This window comes from Dermacentor albipictus, chromosome 1 (assembly GCF_038994185.2).
Source record: "Dermacentor albipictus isolate Rhodes 1998 colony chromosome 1, USDA_Dalb.pri_finalv2, whole genome shotgun sequence".
Classification (NCBI taxonomy): Eukaryota; Metazoa; Arthropoda; class Arachnida; order Ixodida; family Ixodidae; genus Dermacentor; species Dermacentor albipictus.
Genome location: NC_091821.1, coordinates 303,104,553 through 303,123,732, shown reverse-complemented (window position 1 = coordinate 303,123,732; position 19,180 = coordinate 303,104,553). Strand labels below are relative to the sequence as shown.

General features: G+C 47.1%; 2 protein-coding genes across 6 annotated transcripts in view; one reads left to right on the top strand and one right to left on the bottom strand.

Moving 5' to 3' along the window:
- The window catches only part of Nost (Nostrin), an 86,137-nt gene extending 74,001 nt beyond the window's left edge, over positions 1–12,136 (bottom strand). For 2 of the 5 annotated variants that reach the window (XM_065455173.2, XM_065455179.2), the window contains exon 1: positions 11,984–12,136. In XM_065455173.2, coding sequence (XP_065311245.2) covers positions 11,984–12,037 — 54 coding nt within the window. In that variant the 5' untranslated portion in view covers positions 12,038–12,136. The remainder of the gene's footprint in view (positions 1–11,983) is intronic. The other 3 variants (XM_065455178.2, XM_065455180.2, XM_065455176.2) reach the window with 3 other exon arrangements.
- A 158-nt stretch (positions 12,137–12,294) lies between these two features.
- LOC135920910 (prostaglandin E synthase 3-like) overlaps positions 12,295–19,180 on the top strand; it is a 75,859-nt gene continuing 68,973 nt past the window's right edge. Inside the window, exon 1 of the mRNA XM_065455186.1 lies at positions 12,295–12,411. Coding sequence (XP_065311258.1) covers positions 12,386–12,411 — 26 coding nt within the window. The 5' untranslated portion in view covers positions 12,295–12,385. The remainder of the gene's footprint in view (positions 12,412–19,180) is intronic.

The window sequence follows — 19,180 nt, the reverse complement described above, 5'->3', positions numbered from 1 at the left end:
AGTACGACATGCGCACACAACTTTAACTAGTACGTCCCCTACAATATGGAATAGAGGCAGCAATGTAGACAGCTTGGTCATTTTTTAACAGTACTCAAGAGACGGAAGTTGAAAGTATTATTAATCATTCCTGCTTCAGCAATGCCGGCGCGACCAAGACGTGGGTGTGTATCGTCCAGTAACCCGATCGATCGGTGCATGCAGTGGTGAAGCGGGAATGAACTCCGGTCATGTTCAATGCATCATGCACATATTCAATTTCTCGGCACGCGTGAACTTCGGCCACTGCTAGCGCATACAACAGACGTGGTTTCCATTCTTGGGCAGCGCACACACAAACGAAACACGAGAAAGAAGACAGGACAAGCGCTCGTTGAACTTAAAGTTTTTATATGAATAAAAGGATTATGTACCGAGTAATGATTAATTACACGTGGGTTACATATAGAAACCGTCATACACTCAGGAGTGATCAATGAACGAGCTCGCTTCGTTTGCCAGATGTTTATTTCACTCGGCGCACCGCAGTAATCCATGTCTGTCGTCTGCTTCTTTCGTACCATTTTCTTGTGAATCGGCAGAATTTCACTGGTGGCATCAACCTTTTTATGTTTACATTGCTGTCGTGACAGTTAACAACACAATAATAATTTCCGGTCATCCGAAGAGGCGCCGTTGCAAACAAGACGTTTCGCGCGCAGCGCGAACTGAACGCGGACGCGACCGCGAAGGGAAGCGGCGACGGAAACCGACACCCATTGGAGTTGAAATCGCTCCGCCAGGGGAGAAACGAGCGCTGGCGTCCAGGATGAAACTTGGCGTGCGGTCGTCTACAGGGCTCAGTGAAGTTAGGAGGCCAAAAGAAGCATATATAGTGTTAAAAAGCGGGCACGTCCTGTGCTACCGGGGCTTAGCGGAGAGACAAGAACTAGGAGTCGGATTCCTGATTAATAAGAATATAGCTGGTAACATACAGGAATTCTATAGCAATAATGAGAGGGTGGCAGGTCTTGTTGTGAAACTTAATAAGGGGTACAAAATGAAGGTTGTACAGGTCTACGCCCCTACATCCAGTCATGATGACCAGGAAGTCGAAAGCTTCTATGAAGACGTGGAATCAGCGATGGGTAGAGTGAAAACTAAATACACTATACTAATGGGTGACTTTAATGCCAAGGTAGGCAAAAAGGAGGCTGGAGACAAGGCAGTGGGGGAATATGGCATAGGCACTAGGAATATCAGGGGGGAGTTATTGGTAGAGTTTGCGGAACAGAATAATATGAGGATAATGAATACCTTCTTCCGCAAGCGGGATAGCCGAAAGTGGACGTGGAGGAGCCCGAACGGCGAGACTAGAAATGAAATAGACCTCATACTCTGCGCTAACCATGGCATCATACAAGATGTGAACGTGCTCAGCAAGGTGCGCTGCAGTGACCATAGGATGGTAAGAACTCGAATTAGCCTAGACTTGAGAAGGGAATGGAAGAAACTGGTACATAAGAAGCCGATCAATGAGTTAGCGGTAAGAGGGAAAATAGAGGAATTCCAGATCAAGCTACAGAACAGGTATTCGGCTTTAACTCAGGAAGAGGCCCTTAGTGTTGAAACAATGAACGACAATCTTGTGGGCATCATTTAGGAGTGTGCAATAGAAGTCGATGGTAACTCCGTTAGACAGGATACCAGTAAGCTATCGCAGGAGACGAAAGATCTGATCAAGAAACGCCAATGTATGAAAGCCTCTAACCCTACTGCTAGAATAGAACTGGCAGAACTTTCAATGTTAATCAACAAGCGTAAGACAGCTGACGTAAGGAAGTATAATATGGATAGAATTGAATATGCTCTCAGGAACGGAGGAAGCCTAAAAACAGTGAAAAAGAAACTAGGAATTGGCAAGAATCAGATGTATGCGTTAAGAGACAAAGCCGGCAATATCATTACTAATATGGATGAGATAGTTCAAGTGGCTGAGGAGTTCTATAGAGATTTATACAGTAGCTGTGGCACCCATGACGATAATGGAAGAGAGAATAGTCTAGAGGAATTACAAACCCCACAAGTAACGCCGGAAGAAGTAAAGAAAGCCTTGGGAGATATGCAAAGGGGAAGGCAGCTGGGGAGGATCAGGTAACAGCAGATTTGTTGAAGGATGGTGGGCAGATTGTTCTAGAGAAACTGGCCACACTGTACACGCAATGCCTCATGACTTCGAGCGTACCGGAATCTTGGAAAAATGCTAACATAATCCTAATCCATAAGGAAGGGGACGCCAAAGACTTGAAAAATTATAGACCGATCAGCTTACTGTCAGTTGCCTACAAACTATTTACTAAGGCAATTGCAAATAGAATCAGGAACACCTTCTACTTCTGTCAAGCAAAGGACCAGGCAGGATTCTGTAAAGGCTACTCAACGATATACCTCATTCACACTATCAATCAGGTGATAGAGAAATGTGCAGAATATAACCAACCCTTATACATAGCTTTCATTGATTATGAGAAAGCTTTTGATTCTGTCCAAACCTCAGCAGTCATGGAGGCATTACGGAATCAGGGTGTAGACGAGGCGTATGTAAAAATACTGAAAAATATCTCTAGCGGTTCCACAGCCACCGTAGTCCTCCATAAAGAAAGCAACAAAATCCCAATAAAGAAAGGTGTCAGGCAGGGAGATACGATTTCTCCAATGCTATTCACAGCGTGTTTACAGGAGGTATTCACAGACCTGGATTGGGAAGAACTGGGGATAAAAGTTAATGGGTTAATACCTTAGTAACTTGCGATTCGCTGATGATATTGCCTTGCTTAGTAACTCAGGGGACCAATCGCAATGCATGCTCACTGACCTGGAGAGGCAAAGCAGAAGAGTGGGTCTAAGAATTAATCTGCAGAAAACTAAAGTAATGTTTAACAGTCTCGGAAGAGAACAGCAATTTACAATCGGTAGCAAGGCACTGGAAATGGTAAGGGAATACATCTACTTAAGGCAGGTAATGACGGTGAATCCGAATCATGAGACGGAAATAATCAGAAGAATAAAATGGGCTGGGGTGCGTTTGGCAGGCATTCTCAGATCATGAACAGCAGGTTGCCATTATCCCTCAAGAGGAATGTGTATAATAGCTGTGTCTTACCAGTACTCACCTATGGGGCAGAAACCTGGAGGCTTACGAAAAGGGTTCTACTGAAATTGAGGACGACGCAACGAGCTATGGAAAGAAGAATGGTGGGTGTAACGTTAAAGGGCCCCTGAAACGGTTCGGACAAATTTTGTAGACGCGTAGGGTACAGCTTAAGTAGAACATTCGCACCACAATTTAAGTGAAGTGTTACGTATTAATGGAGCTACAAGCGATTAGAAGTTACCCTCCTCCCCAGCCATGCTTTTCCTCCTCAACTCGTTTGCCGAACGAGCGGGGCTAAGCGCCGCCTTCACTGGTCCTGCGTCACGATGCGACGTCACATCGTCCACTTCCGGTTGTTTTGAAGCCCGCCCCCGCCCGCACGAAACCTCTCCGCTAGCCGCTTGGCTGTCGACCCCAAGCGAGAGCTATCGAAGCAGCGTGCGTTGTGAGCATTCTGTCGTAGCGCCGAACGTGTCTGGTATTCCGTTAGCCACAGGCAAGCTGGTCATATCGGCAAATGACTGGAGGCATAAACTCAAGCTGATGAAGGAACGTTGGCGCAGACGTACGTGAGCGGCCTGATCGGTCTGCACGGTCCAGACACTTGTTGGCGCAGCGCTTAACCAGCCAAATAAAGCGCTAATATTGCTCTAACCAAGTGTAAAACATTTTAAACATTTATAAAAACAACGTGTTGATGATTACACTCCTGCAAAAAATACGCACCTGCAGCAAAAAAAGAATACGCTTCGTTGCTGCTACTGTGTATGGTTGAGCTCTATGCCACCAGGTGGCTGCACCGTGCAGACCATTCACCTTTGCCCTTCTGCTCATCTCGGCTCATCCCGTTACGGCACAGTCAAGCGGCCAGACCCTGTCCCCTTGCGCTTACGTTTGCCCTAATACGGGACTCGCGAAACGCTAGTGCGTTAGTAAACATCCGGTGTAAAGAGACGGCCACAAACGTGCAAATCCTGGCGCGGATCGGATAGCGGCAGTCCGATGCGCAGCAGCCAGTTCGCTCGTACGCTGCCCTGCAGAGGGACACGATGTCGCAGCTTGACATATTGCCAGTCGCTACGTTTGCAGTCCACAAGGCAACAAAGCCGAATCATAGTGCTCGCGAAAAGACTGAGACCAACTCTGACCGCGGAGCTCTTGTCAAACTGGAGTACGTTGTAACACAAGCAGACGACACTTGCTTTGTGCTGGAAGTGCTTAAGTGTACTGAAAAATTGTTCTTGTGCATTCTCTTTCTGCTACTTTCTCTTTATAAAAACAAATTAACTAACATTCTAACTATTACGAAGATCATTTGTTTACCATAGAGTTGGAAAAATTATCGATCATGCGCCCTGGTCAGCCAATCGGATGGCTCGCCCCACTGACGTCATATAGGTGATTTCGGTCATATGGGTAGGGGCGGCTTAAAATTCCGCCGAGCAGTGCGCTGCGATCGGCAGCGATGTGCATTTTTAAAACCTTATAATAAATTACACACTTTACGCAGAGCACTTAGATCTGTCAATTAATCATCAGAAGGACCTACTCTAACGACTCAGTGCGTTTGTAGAAAATCGTCAAATGCGTTTCAGGGTCCCTTTAAGGGATAAGAAAAGAGCAGATTGGGTGAGGGAACATACGCGAGTTAATGACATCTTAGTTGAAATGAAGAAAAAGAAATGGGCATGGGCAGGACATGTAATGCGGAGAGATGATAACCGATGGTCATTAAGGGTTACGGACTGGATTCCAAGGGAAGGGGAGCGTAGCAGGGGGCGGCAGAAAGTTAGGTGGGCGGATGAGATTCAGAAGTTTGCAGGGACGACATGGCCACAATCAGTACATGACCGGGGTTGTTGGAGAAGTATGGGAGAGGCCTTTGCCCTGCAGTGGGCGTAACCAGGCTGATGATGATGAATATAATTCTGGTCAGTTGTCAAACATACTGTAGTGTATCAAAACAGAGCTTTAATGCAGGGATTAATTTGCCTAATCATGACAGTGACAGTCTTGCCTGTTGCCAACATTTGATAGTTGCCGCCGGTCTTTGTCTGTCTCAGTGTGCTTTAGCATGTGGTGAGCATGGTTTAAGGGGAACCGTGCACACCACTCATTCAGTTCGATGCAGATCACCATTGGCACTACTCAATGAGTGTTCTGGGCCCTTTTTTTCTCTTCAGTTCCTGTTGAGGTGGTGAAAGGGCATTTGCCACTGCCTGTTTCATTGCTTCAGGACCTGCTGCAAAGCTTAGTTCGAAGAGTCTTTTTAATCAAAACTGCTTCCACAGAAAGTCAATGACACAGTCTCCCTTTGTCACAATCACTGTCAGGCACTTTGTGTTGTATTTTGATTCATGCTCGCACCTTGTATTGCAAGTTTTAATGCATACTGTAGGGGTTGGAGGACGGGACTTCGGGATGAAAACCAAACTTGGGAGTATTTATTCTACATTATATACAGAGAGGTGAGCGTCAAGTAACATTTGTACAGTCATTACAAGCCGGCAGCAACTCGGACGCTGCGGCCCGCGGCAAGAATTTCGAGAGAGGTGAATCAGGGAATCAGGGCATGCTTTGGTCTCTCTGGAATCCTTCTTATAAACCCTTCGAGCACTGGAAGTCACGTCATGTTTGACCAATGGGAGAGTCCGCTCAGATGACGCCACTTTCAGCCAATGGTAGGCGCCCGTGCGATGGTGTCATACCCGGCGAAGAGAGTCGCCGCTTGGGCCCCCTTGCTTGATCACTTGATCCCCCTGCGATCTTGCCTCGCAGACTGGCAATGCGCTTCTTCCAAGGAGGAGAAGGGGAGGGGGGTGCTCATGCTCCATTGTCCTAGGAACCACCTGCTCCCGGTGCTACGGCCGCGCAGCGGTAGCAAATGTGTTCTTCAAAGGCGAAGGGGGATGATTGGGCTCCATTGTCCGAGGCCCCCTTCTAATCCCGGCGGCGTACGAACTTGTTTGCAAGTGCGTTCCTCTGGAATGTGCTTTCCTGCTTCTGCATTCCTCAATTAGCTGTGCCGCGATTCGATGTGGTCTGGGGAACTCGAAGTAGCCTCAGGAAACGGCGCCATATCTAACAGCTTGTCCTCGCCCCGGTTGTTCTGAATGGCCGGTGAACTCAATTCGCTGGCCATGAGGAACGCTGAAAGAAGCTGCAGGGTACTGGGGTCGAGCCTTGTTTGACGAACTTCGGGATCCTAGGCCCTGGAGAACATAAGTCAAACAAACCAAACAACACAGCGCTGCACCACGCACAAGCGCAGGCTCTTCACCCCTGACTCGCCAGGCTATTACTGAGTCAAAATGAACCTTGATCTTTTATTTCCCCAATTTTGACAAAACAGTTCCAACCACCCCTCCAAACAGCTATCCATTTCTCCTCGAATGCCGACAAGACCAGAGTACTATTGTTGTTGCAAAACAAAAGGTCGTTGACGATGCAAACAACAAATGAAAACAGCCGAACATAACTTAAGTGGCCTAACTACACGAACAGCATGTTTCCAATCTATCGCAGTGGCGTACTTATCGCACGTATTGGTGCCACTGAACAATCAGGTCAACCTCACAAGTACGTAACCACAAGTGCACTAGCCTTGTGGTCACTAAACAGATCGCGTACTTGCGTTGTAGGCAAACTTTTCATTTACGCTTACTCACGTTTCTTCCCTGAAAGTCCTACAGGACATGTGACATAAACGAACAATTAAACTTGCGGGACTTACACACTCCGCAGAACCCTTAAAATAATGCGTCTTTTAATAACTCGTTCCACGCATACTTACTAAAAAAGTCAGAATACGGCTGCCCTCAACACACACCAGCAACCCAGTCATAAATCTGCTTCCTTCCATCCACACAGGACACGCGCTAATGGAACTAAGAATGCTTCTCCGTGCAAATCATGCACTCACTGAAAATCTATGCGCTTAACCTTAGAAAATTCAAAAACACTTAAAAAGAAAGAAGGTTAAATAACACACACGCGCGTTACGATAGGCCTCTCAACGATAACCTTGACCTTTAGGTTACTCACACACACACACAAAAAAAACCTATCTACTTATTAATGAGCATCTCGCGAGACTACATGTTTACACAAATGCGTCTTTCAAATCTCTGAGCTTTCTCAAACCAAAACATAAACAAAGCTCTTACCTTACATAATGAAAGAAATCCCAGTCTCAATTCGCGAAAAACTTTCCGATGCTCAAAATAAAAAAACAAGACACTTCATTTCTACGGAAGCGCTCCTGGCCTCCTTTTCCAAACGCTTATGTCTGACTCATACTCTGAGTCGAACCCGGGGTGGTCGCGGTTTCAAAGCTACTCTGGCTACGGAGGAACAACAAAAGGGTTGACTCACTATCAGCTCCCCCAAGATGTTACGGTCTCCTGCCAATTTGCGTCTTGGCACCCCGCTTTCCTCACAAACTCGACTGACCGCGTCGCTACTCCCCATCTGGTCTCGTCCTGCCACCTTGCGTTTCTTCGAACTGCACGCTGAGCTTTGAAAAGAACTACAGAACGACGAGGAGTTTAACTGCCCCGTGCCCTTTGTCCACGTCTGTGCAGAACATGCTTCGCGGTCCCCTTTTGACCGGTGGCTCGAACGTTCTGGATGCGTCAACATCGTCCTTGACGACCGCACCTTTCTTCTCCTCGTGCCCTGCCCATTTGGGTTTCTCGCCATCTCTGGCGGCGCTACATAAGTTACCGTCTTTCGGTCTTTACCGTGCTTCCTTTTACGGCGCTTTCTCTTTGCACTCGCCTTCATGTCGCCTTCTCGTGCCTCGTGTTGGCCGGTACACATTTCGTCGGCCCGGATCGGTCTCTTACCCGCACAGTCTGAGTGATTCTCACTTAAATCAACACTCTCTCTGCCTCGAATGGCGGACAGCTCAACCGACTCTGGCACAATACAGCAGGCTTTACTCGAGTTAGACAACTCGCACTCTTGCGAACTGCCCTCTGCTACATTGCCCAGCTCACGCTGTGCATCGGCACACAGCCCGTCGGTATCGATCGCTGTCTCACGCGCACAGTCCGAATGATTAACAACTGAATCATCCCTATCTAGGCCATCTAGACTGGCGGAGAGCCGCACCGATCCCTGAACAATGCAGTTGTTCTCTCGTGAACTACGGACCTCGCCATCCCGAGAACTACTCTCAAATGCATCGTCCAGTTCGCACTTCACTTCTGCACGCAGATCTGACCTGACATGGGTGCTCACGTCTCTCGGGTCAGCAGTACCCTTTTCTTCGCTAGCAACTTCGCTAACATTACCAGCAACGCACACACGCGGTAACTGTGCCAATTTGTTCGCAGCTGGCCTAACTGTCTCTACAGTCATCTGTTGGCACAGCACCTCGTCGCTCTCCTTGTGGCCTTTAACGGCCTCTGTTGCCACTAAGGCATCGTTAGCAGCTAGCCTTTTCCCTTCACTTATGAATCTGCAGCCAATCTCACAGGCACTACTCTTTTCGTCGGCTTTTGGCGAAAATCTGCTAGATGCTTCCTCATTCTTTCGCTCTGTACTACCTACAGAATTCTCAGACAGCCGTTGTCTCTGTGCCAATAACTGATCACAATACTGTATCTCTTTGATCAGTGCTGCCTTCTCTTTCTCATACTTTTGCTCACGCTCACGTTCGCATTGATTCTCAAGTTCGTGACGCTCACACCTAAGAGTAAGTTCTTGAAGCTCCTGCTTCCGTTCATTCTCGCGTTCTTCACGCTTACTCTCCCTCTTAAGTTCACGACGCTTTCGCACACGTACACAACGCTCATGCTCTCGTGGTTCCTGTGTCACCTCCCAAGCAAGTTCAATGCTTTTGTCATCATTGCCACTATCCTTAATCGCCTTTATGATAGCTGGCGTTTTCATCCGTTCGTCCACCTCAACTCCCAAATCGTCGCACACCAACAAGTCCAACCTCGTCAACCTTCTTAGATCCATGGCAGCTGCCCCGACAGGTGATTAAAACTGTTTTACTTAATTAATTTGTGCAAACACACAATGCATCAAACTCCCGATTCCCAGAACTATCAAACTGAACACACAACATTTGAGTCTGGCGAATCATAAGGAAAAAAACCACGCGCTCACTTACGGTTGCAGCACCCTGCCATCCGGTTCATTCGTCCGCTGTTCCCGGTTCCTCCGGACTCCCTGGGTCGAAGGCTCGCTCCTTCTTCGCTACTCCCAGTTTCTTCGGACTTCTTTCGACGAAGGCTTTCTCTTCTTCGCTCTTCCCGGTTCCTTAGGATCTCTCTCGACGAAGGTTCATCCGTAGCGCTGCCACCAGCTGTTGCATTCGGAGGCGATCTCACCGCTGCCTACCAGATGTAGGGGTTGAGGGACGGACTTCGGGATGAAAACCAAACTTGGGAGTATTTATTCTACATTATATACAGAGAGGTGAGCGTCAAGTAACATTTGTACAGTCATTACGGGCCGGCAGCAACTCGGACGCTGCAGCCCGCGGCAAGAAGTTCGAGAGAGGTGAATCAGGGAATCAGGGCATGCTTTGGTCTCTCTGGATCCCCCTGCGATCTTGCCTCGCAGACTGGCAATGCGCTTCTTCCAAGGAGGAGAAGGGGAGGGGGGTGCTCATGCTCCATTGTCCTAGGACCCACCTGCTCCCGGTGCTACGGCCGCGCAGCGGTAGCAAATGTGTTCTTCAAAGGCGAAGGGGGATGATTGGGCTCCATTGTCCGAGGCCCCCTTCTAATCCCGGCGGCGTACGAACTTGTTTGCAAGTGCGTTCCTCTGGAATGTGCTTTCCTGCTTCTGCATTCCTCAATTAGCTGTGCTGCGATTCGATGTGGTCTGGGGAACTCGAAGTAGCCTCAGGAAACGGCGCCATGTATAACTAACAATACTCTTGTACTAGAGATTTCACAACAGTGTGTATGTCTGAGGTTGTCAGCATACTCTTTCATCACTGCTTTGCATTGATGATCGTCAGTCGTGGCGATGGCTCCCGTTTTGATAATGTCGCTGGGCAAGAGACCTATATAGCTTCCCGACCAAATATCATGCTTTGTGATGTGCTGCATGTGGAGAGGTGGAGCGTCTGCCAACAGTCGGCAAGGCGTGCTTCTAGTTAATTATTGAGGTTTTTTCTTCTTTTCCTTTTTCAAAGCCTACAGCTTGAATTGACTTAACAAGCAGTTTCGTGAAGCTTTCCACAGAACTATATGCTGGAGGCTAGTGTGAAATCGAAACTATAGACTGCTAACTGCTGAGGCCAACACAAACAAGACACTACACATACGAACACTTCTGCAAATCGGCAGACACTGCTGAAAATGCAAAAGCGAGAGTAGGTATAATATTACTCCTTTGTTGAACCAAAACTTTCCAAACACCGCACATATACCATGCTTTCCACACCATGCATTCAAATGTTGCCTAAAGATGTCGCTGTGATTTCAAAGCAACACGCAGCGAAAAAAGAAATGGAACCGGAAGCCATTAACCAAAAATACAGAACGGCCGGTGCAGGAATCTACTGAGCAAAGGCAGTGCAGAGGGAAGCAGACTTTTCATGCTTGCACCAGTGGGTTTTCTATCACCACCATATGTTTCCTGCCTCCACGATCATCACAGATCCGCGTCCTCCTCCCCACAGCCGATCAGCAAGCAGCGACAGGTGATCGCGGGCGTCAGATGGCGCGAGGCGGCCGTCCGAATCGCGGACGTCGAACGCGTGCCCTGCGAGCCATTTCGTACGCAGTTTCCTACAATGGCCATTCTCGCATCCTCTTTATTTCACCGTGTTCTGGTGCAGGCATGCAAAGAAAGGCGGAGAGGGCAGCTACCACTAACTAAACATTTTGGCCATTTCGACCGGACAAGAAAGAGAGCGCGTGTCGCTAGTCTCGCCATGTGGGGGTCGCGTGAAAGCCGCTGCGCCACCCGCGAAGAGGCGAATTAATTTTAACCTCTCAACGTCGAGGAGGTCCAGCAGAATGGGAGATTAAAATAATCGTTACAACGACGTTCGCTTTCAACGGAGCGAGCAGTAAGCGCCTGATCCCGGCTCGCTTTCGTGATAGATCACAGCACACGCCACAAACGATAGAAAAAAAAGCCATGGGAGGAGGCGGCGAGGGTACGACCGGTTTTTTTGTCTACACCGAGCAAAAAAAAAAGAAAGGAAAACAAAAGACAACTGCGAAAAAGCTTAGCCCCCGCCGAGGATGCGGTTGGATGACCGTTAGCGGTGCTACAGCACGCGGCTGTCAACATCGCAATCACAAGTGCAAGTCACAATTCAACCGCGAACACAATCCATCCGTCAAAGTAGTTCTAATTGTCTCTAACGCCTCATTTCTGACTCGGGAGCCACAATCAAGCATACGGTCTGAAGCGCCAGGGTCCAGCTGGACCGCGGATGCTCACGAGGTCACGAGCGCACTGACTCGAAACGTGCCTTATGCTGTTGTTTGCAAGAGAAGCGTGGCCGTGGCGATGAGCAGCACCACGTAGCAGCACTGGTGAATTACACATACGACGAAACCGGAAATCACAGCAGCGAACGTTTCCATTATCCATGGGTTCGGAGAATCGGCAGTGCCATGTCGGTTGATGTACTATTACTACTACAGGCTCTGTCGATTGGCTACCGCGCGGCAACCAAAGGAAGACAGGATACTACGGCCACGCGGTCTCTACTCTGTTAATTTTTAGACACTGCTACGAAACGATGAGAGCAGCATTCAACTCGCGCAGAGCGACAGCGATCAAGCTTCCGATATCACCTAAAGAGAAAGGCACAAAATAAATTTCGCGATTAAACGACGATCACAATATGTTCGAGATTAAACTCACCCAGAATGCATCCCTGAATGAACTCATAACTGCCTGAGAAGTCTGAGTTGTCATGAGGAGGTGAGCATCATTATTCGAAACTGGAACATTTTAAGCACAAGTGCTTTATAATACAGTGTGACTAGTAAAAGAGAGCAGAAAAGCGTCTGCTTAAAACAGCCCCGCACAAAACAATTTTTTTATCGGTTTAAAAGAAAAAAAAACATAAAATAACGCAAGAGAACTCACAAATTATTAGTTTATTATTAAAAGTAGTTGCTTTGTTTTTTAACTAACCTATATTTTTAACTTTCTGCGATACTGTTGTGTAGGGAGCAGGGCACAAACGCGTGCACAGACACACGAGTGGCGAGGGAGCGGGCAAGGCTATTAGCGTGAGAGCAGCATCGCCAAGTGTGAAGGATGACAGGCGAAGCCGCAACCACACCGTAAGTATGAATGAACTTGCCGTAAAACTGATTAATTGGCTTTTATTCGAAGGTAGTGACTACGTGGCTTTTGCAGGGCGTAACTTTTGTCTTCAGTAAAAGAACGGCTTGGAGAAAGTTATCGACGAGTATCGTGGCTCCACCTGCGCGTTTGTTCGAGAAGGTTCGCGCGCAGTCGCCCATGCGACTAGGCCTAGTTTCCTTTTCTCGCGGTAATATGTAATGTCGCACTGTTTGTGTTATCATTAAACGTTTTGTCACTACTGTGATCATTGTAATGGGAGTTTACGGCAGGTAGTTATGCACAGAGTTCAAATCTCGACCGCGTTGTTCGAACACCCGGCGCACAAGACCGTTTTAGTAAGACGATTCGCCGGTGTGAATTGTAGGCTCCCGGTACAAGACCTTAAAACATTAAACGATTTCATATTCCTTGATTTAAATTACTTGGCGTTTGCAGTAGGTGCTTCTGCATGCCTTCGTTATCCGCTATTAGCTTGTCGCAGTCGCGCGACTCTTGGTGAGCAGTGTGTGCTGAATAGTTCCAGAATAGAAAAGCACTGTAAAGGCCGGCTTCGTAATGATTCAGCTTTTGTACCTCGACAATGGTTTTTCGATCGATAGTGACAGATAGCTTCGAATAATCTGCGTTTGTTACCGAACTCCGGTGCCTCTTAGTTGATTTGCGACAACCCACATGCCGCTCGCATGAGCCATTGTTTTTTTCTACCTATAGGGGCGTATACCTGCTGACTAATTAGTAGGATAATAAAGATTATGCGTTGGTTGTCATTGAAACAGGATTGTTTTTAGCTGCAGGAGGCATAGCTTCCTGATGCCATTTCTTGATAGACGGGCCTTCATTAATACTGGCACTGCACCAGTGCATTGATCAGTGAATACTTCTTTGCAAGTACCGCATTTTTATGCAGATGCTAAGGTGCCCCATAGTTGATGTGTTCATTTTGAGTGAAGTTGTTTCGGAAAAGTATCGAATGTCATCATTATCATCAGCAGCCTAGTTACGCCTACTGCAGGGCAGAGGCCTCTCCCATACTTCTCCAACTACCCCGGTCATGTACTAATTGTGGCCGTGTTGTCCCTGCAAACGTCTTAATGTCATCCGCCCACCTAACTTTCTGCCGCCCCCCTGCTACGCTTCCCTTCCCTTGGAATCCAGTCCGTAACCCTTAATGACCATCGGTTATCTTCCCTCCTCATTACATCTCCGGCCCATGCCCATTTCTTCTTCTTGATTTCAACTAAGATGTCATTTACCCACGTTTGTTGCCTCACCCAATCTGCTCTTTTCTTATCCCTTAAGGTTACACCGATCATTCTTCTTTCCATAGCTCGTTGCGTCGTCCTCAATTTCAGCAGAACCCTTTTCGTAAGCCTCCAGGTTTCTGCCCCATATGTGAGTACTGGTAACACACAGCTGTTATACACTTTCCTTTTGAGGTATAGTGGCAACCTGCTGTTCATGATTTGAGAATGCCTGCCAAACGCACCCCAGCCCATTCTTATTCTTCTCTTTATTTCAGTCTCATGATTCGGATCCGTGGTCACTACCTGCCCTAAGTAGATGTATTCCCTTACCACTTCCAGTGCTTCGCTACCTATCGTAAACTGCTGTTCTCTTCCGAGACTGTTAAACAATACTTTAGTTTTCTGCAGATTAATTTTCAGACCCACCCTTCTGCTTTGCCTCTCCAGGTCACTGAGCATGCATTGCAATTGGTCTCCTGAGTTACTAAGCAAGGCAATATCATCAGCGAATCGCAAGTTGCTAAGGTATTCTCCATCAACTTTTATCCCCCATTCTTCCCACTCCAGGTCTCTGAATACCTCCTGTAAACATGCGGTGAATAGCATTGGAGAGATCGTATCTCCCTGTCTGACGCCTTTCTTTATTGGGATTTTGTTGCTTTCTTTGTGGAGGACTACGGTGGCTGTCGAGCCGCTATAGATATTTTCCAGTATTTTTACATATGGCTCATCTACACCCTGATTCCGTAATGCCTCCATGACTGCTGAGGTTTCGACTGAATCAAACGCTTTCTCGTAATCAATGAAAGCTATATATAAGGGTTGGTTATATTCTGCACATTTTTCTATCACCTGATTGATAGTGTGAATATGGTCTATTGTTGAGTATCCTTTACGGAATCCTGCCTGGTCCTTTGGTTGACAGAAGTCTAAGGTGTTCCTGATTCTATTTGCTATTACCTTAGTAATTACTTTGTAAGCAACGGACAGTAAGCTGATCGGTCTATAATTTTTCAAGTCTTTGGCATCCCCTTTCTTATGGATTAGGATTATGTTAGCGTTCTTCCAAGATTCCAGTACGCTCGAGGTTATGAGGCATTGCGTATACAGGGTGGCCAGTTTCTCTAGAACAATCTGACCACCATCCTTCAACAAATCTGCTGTTACCTGACCCTCCCCAGCTGTCTTCCCCCTTTGCATAGCTCCTAAGGCTTTTTTTACTTCTTCTGGCGTTACCTGCGGGATTTCGAATTCCTCTAGGCTATTCTCTCCTCCACGATCGTCGTGGGTGCCACTGGTACTATATAAATCTCTCTAGAACTCCTCAGCCACTTGAACTATCTCATCCGTATTAGTAACTATATTGCCGGCTTTGTCTCTCAACGCACACATCTGATTCTTGCCTATTCCTAGTTTCTTCTTCACTGTTTTTAGGCTTCCTCCGTTCCTGAGAGCCTGTTCAATCCTATCCATATTATACTTCCTTACGTCAGCTGTCTTACGCTTGTTGATTAACATTGAAAGTTCTGCCAGTTCTATTCTAGCTGTAGGGTTAGAGGCTTTTATACATTGGCGTTTCTTGATCAGATCTTTGTCTCCTGCGATAGCTTACTGTTTTCCTGTCTAACGGCGTTACCACCGACTTCTATTGCGCACTCCTTAATGATGCCCATGAGATTGTCGTTCATTGCTTCAACACTAAGGTCCTCTTCCTGAGTTAAAGCCGAATACCTGTTCTGTAGCTTGATCCGGAATTCCTCTAGTTTCCCTCTTACAGCTAACTCATTGATTGGCTTCTTGTGTACCAGTTTCTTCCGTTCCCTCCTCAAGTCTAGGCTAATTCGAGTTCTTACCATCCTATGGTCACTGCAGCGTACCTTGCCGAGCACGTCTACATCTTGTATGATGCCAGGGTTTGCGCAGAGTATGAAGTCGATTTAATTTCTAGTCTCACCATTCGGGCTCCTCCACGTCCACTTTCGCCTAACCCGCTTGCAGAAAAAGGTATTCATTATCCGCATGTTATTCTGTTCTGCAAACTCTGCTAATAACTCTCCTCTCCTCTGCACTGTGTTGGAGAGGATTTTGTTCGGCTACTTCGACACGTCCGGAGTAGAGACGCACGAAATACCTTGAAGGGGATGCACTACCGGAAGTGATTGCTTGAGAATATCGCCCTTGAATGCAACTTGCCTTTGAATGTTACCTTTAGTTTTCGTGTGCCATCGCGGCATCTAGTACTTATAGTTGCCCAAGAAAGCGTTTGCCAAGCAGATCTTGATGGGTAAGTGACTGTGCTGTTGAAATGTAGCTTGTGCAGTTTACATGCTTTGTGCACATTGGTTGGTCCACGTTGCACTTGCCAGCTGCATGCTTTCACTCTGAAAGCTGGGACAAGAAAGATGTATTCGGCCTTCCTCAACTCAGATTTGTGTTCTGCACAGCCATTGCTCGTGTTCGAGTACGTATTCAAGCACCTGGTGGCCACACAACACGTCAGTGTTCTTGCAGCAGCTTAAATCACGAGCGCAACTAAAAGATTCTTCAATGTTCGCATATGCGCTATTTAATAGCTGCTAATAACAAAATTGGGCAATTACTAGACCTGCAGCTTTGCCAAGATTACTTTGAGAATACATGCTATGCAACTATAGTCAATTTAGCCGATGTGACATTTCGTTGCATTTGACCTTTTGTGGTGCCGTGCAGTTCTACTTCATAATGCAGAAAAGTTAATTGTCTATATATGCCAACTGTTCAACAGTAATGTTTTTAAAACCATGAGCACCAAAATTTGTAACTTGAGATATAGCAGCATTCCCATTTGTTGAGCGTGTTCTGACATTGAAAGCATATTTAGCGCCAGCGAAATAGTTCAGAAGGGAGATGACATCACAATGAGCTAACTTTAACTTTATTTTCAGGAAACAACCACTTATTTATATTTAACTTATGCATATCATCCAAATTTTTAACCATTCACAAAATCATCTCCTTAACTAACAAGTCGACCGAAGGGGCACTAACACACGTATCACTACTGCAACAGATACCGTGCGCCTCAATAATTTCTCGCACACCTTTATCTTTGTGCTTCGCAAGAACACTGCAGAACCCATACACCAGTGCACAGCTGCATTCCGGTCAGTAAGTTGGCACATGACCGTATTGCTTATTTCTCACGTTTAGATTATGATTTGTAACCGGCCATTAAGGCACCTTCCTGTCTGTCCGATGTATTTTTTCCCACAGGACAGCAGAAGCTCGTAAACAATAGCTTCTGTGCAACCCACTGGTGCTTTACAATGATTTGTAGAACATCCGACAGCTGGCCTGTGGTACGGGTCCGTTAACCGACATACTTTCATAAGTTTTTCTGGGGCTGAATAGACCACTTTCGTGTCACCATGGCTAGCCCCCCCCCCCCCCTTTCTTTTTATTTATTTTTTCCCCCCAGCCTATATGCCGTTCTATGCAGATAGGGCACTGCCGCTACCTTCCCTCTGCATTGCGTCCGTTGATTTGCCGTGTCCCGAGTTCGACTGAACCATAAGATTCGTATAGATCTCATGGTGGCAAGATTTCTTTAATGCCTTTCCAAAGCACAAGTTGGCAATGCCTGCACACCAGGGTTGGATCCTCCTGCGTGTAGCCGTGCGCGGCTTAGCCATGTCAGGGGATTGTGGGGGCTTAGCGAATGCCGGGTGTTCGGACCGTTAAGGCCCCCCATCGGAGGCAACACACCTCCTTGGCCTCTACTTCACATAAACTGTACCTGCAGGCTGACCCACCTGGGGAAAATCGGCAGTCGCCTTTTCCTGTCCTCCTCTCCTATCTTTGTCTTTCTCTCTCGCCTTTTTCATCTTTCCTGTCTTCTCTTCACTTATCACTTCCTAGTTTCCTGGCGGCAAGGGTTAACATTGTGTGGGTAGCCAGTCTTGGTTATGCTGTATTTGGTTATAGCATCAATGTATGGCTGGTGTAGGCAGGGCTTCTCTTGAAGGAACCTTTGTCACGTACCCCTGTTGAGCTTCATGGTGGGTGGTTGGCATTGCTGCCAAAGACCCCATCAATACTTATGGAAAATGCTTTTTCAAAACTCTCTGGTCACCCCCAGAAACAAGGGTGCACTGAAGATGTCTTTCAGTTTTTCGGACGCCAAGTCTGCAACTTCCCACGTTACCATGTAGTTCACTCGGAAAAACCAGAGAAACCAGTGCGCACCATTTCACCGTTCCTTGTATCAGTCTTTGATGTTTTTGGTTCCGGTTATAAGGCGACGAGGATGGCAAGCGGTGATCTCCCCCTGGAGCTCTGCGATCAGAAGCAATACCAGGGTGTCTACCAACCGGGCAAACGGGAATTCTCAGGGATTTTGAGTTGTCTGGAAAAACTTGGGGAGCTTGTGCCTCTTCAGGGAAAATTAGCTGTAATTTTATTGAAAAGGTCGAAAGTCGCAGTAATGCTGGCTCAAGTAGCAAACAGGAATCGTAATGAATCGTATTTGACGCCCTGTTGTCGGCTGGAGTAGTTGCCAGTGTACATTCAGCGACCGACTTTCCAGATTCCCGATAATTTGGATGGCTTCGCGACACACACACATACCCCATAGAGTCAATGTATCAGAACGTCTGAAATTTCGGACGAAAGACCTCTTCGCCGTCTGATTTACCGGACATTTTGCCCTGACCGCAGGTCCGAAACTGCATTAATCAAAGCCATCACCTCTGCCATTTTGATTACCTCGCTGCCTCGAACCGGTCGTCTCGCACGAAGATCCGCTGGTAGCCGTAGCCACCACTGCGGCAACACTACGCCTAGCTGCTTCAACGTTGGCTATGAAGCTTCTTGCCATTGGGTGCCGCATTTTTTATTGAAAGAATTAGCTGCTGTTAGCGAAGGCATGGACTCCGCCTTTGTGGTCCTCGCGATTGGCTTAGAAGCTTGGAAAACACGGTGCGTTGCATAATGCTGGTTCCCGAAAGTCAGTTTCACCTCTGTACAGAAATGTTACTTAGTGAAGCGTACGCGAAAGTATTGCAGTGAAGCATAACAAGCGTGGGAAGGGGCTATTGCAACGGGATACAGTATGTATTCCTTAATTATACACGCGTGCACCCGGTATTTCCTTTCACAGTAAGAGCACCAATATGCCTAATACGTGTACCGACAGGCCTGCAGAGCGTTTTCGAATGTACCTGTGGCGGATTGAGCCCTGAAGGGCAGTAAATGACATGCATTTATTTTTTCCAACTGGCTGATTTTCGGACTTTTTTGCGGCCCCTATAGAGTTAAAAAAATCGAACGTGGACTGTGCAACTGACCAAGAAGATGCTTCAAATGGTCCGTGGGGTGAACGCGTGGCGGAAAGAGGACGACAACAGAAAGGGCCTACACATTGAGGAATGAAGGGGAAAGGAAGCATGCCACCGCTTCTTTGAAGGAGCTTGAGCTTTAAAAAAACAAAAAAAAACAGTGTTGATTGATGCCGAGATGCAGG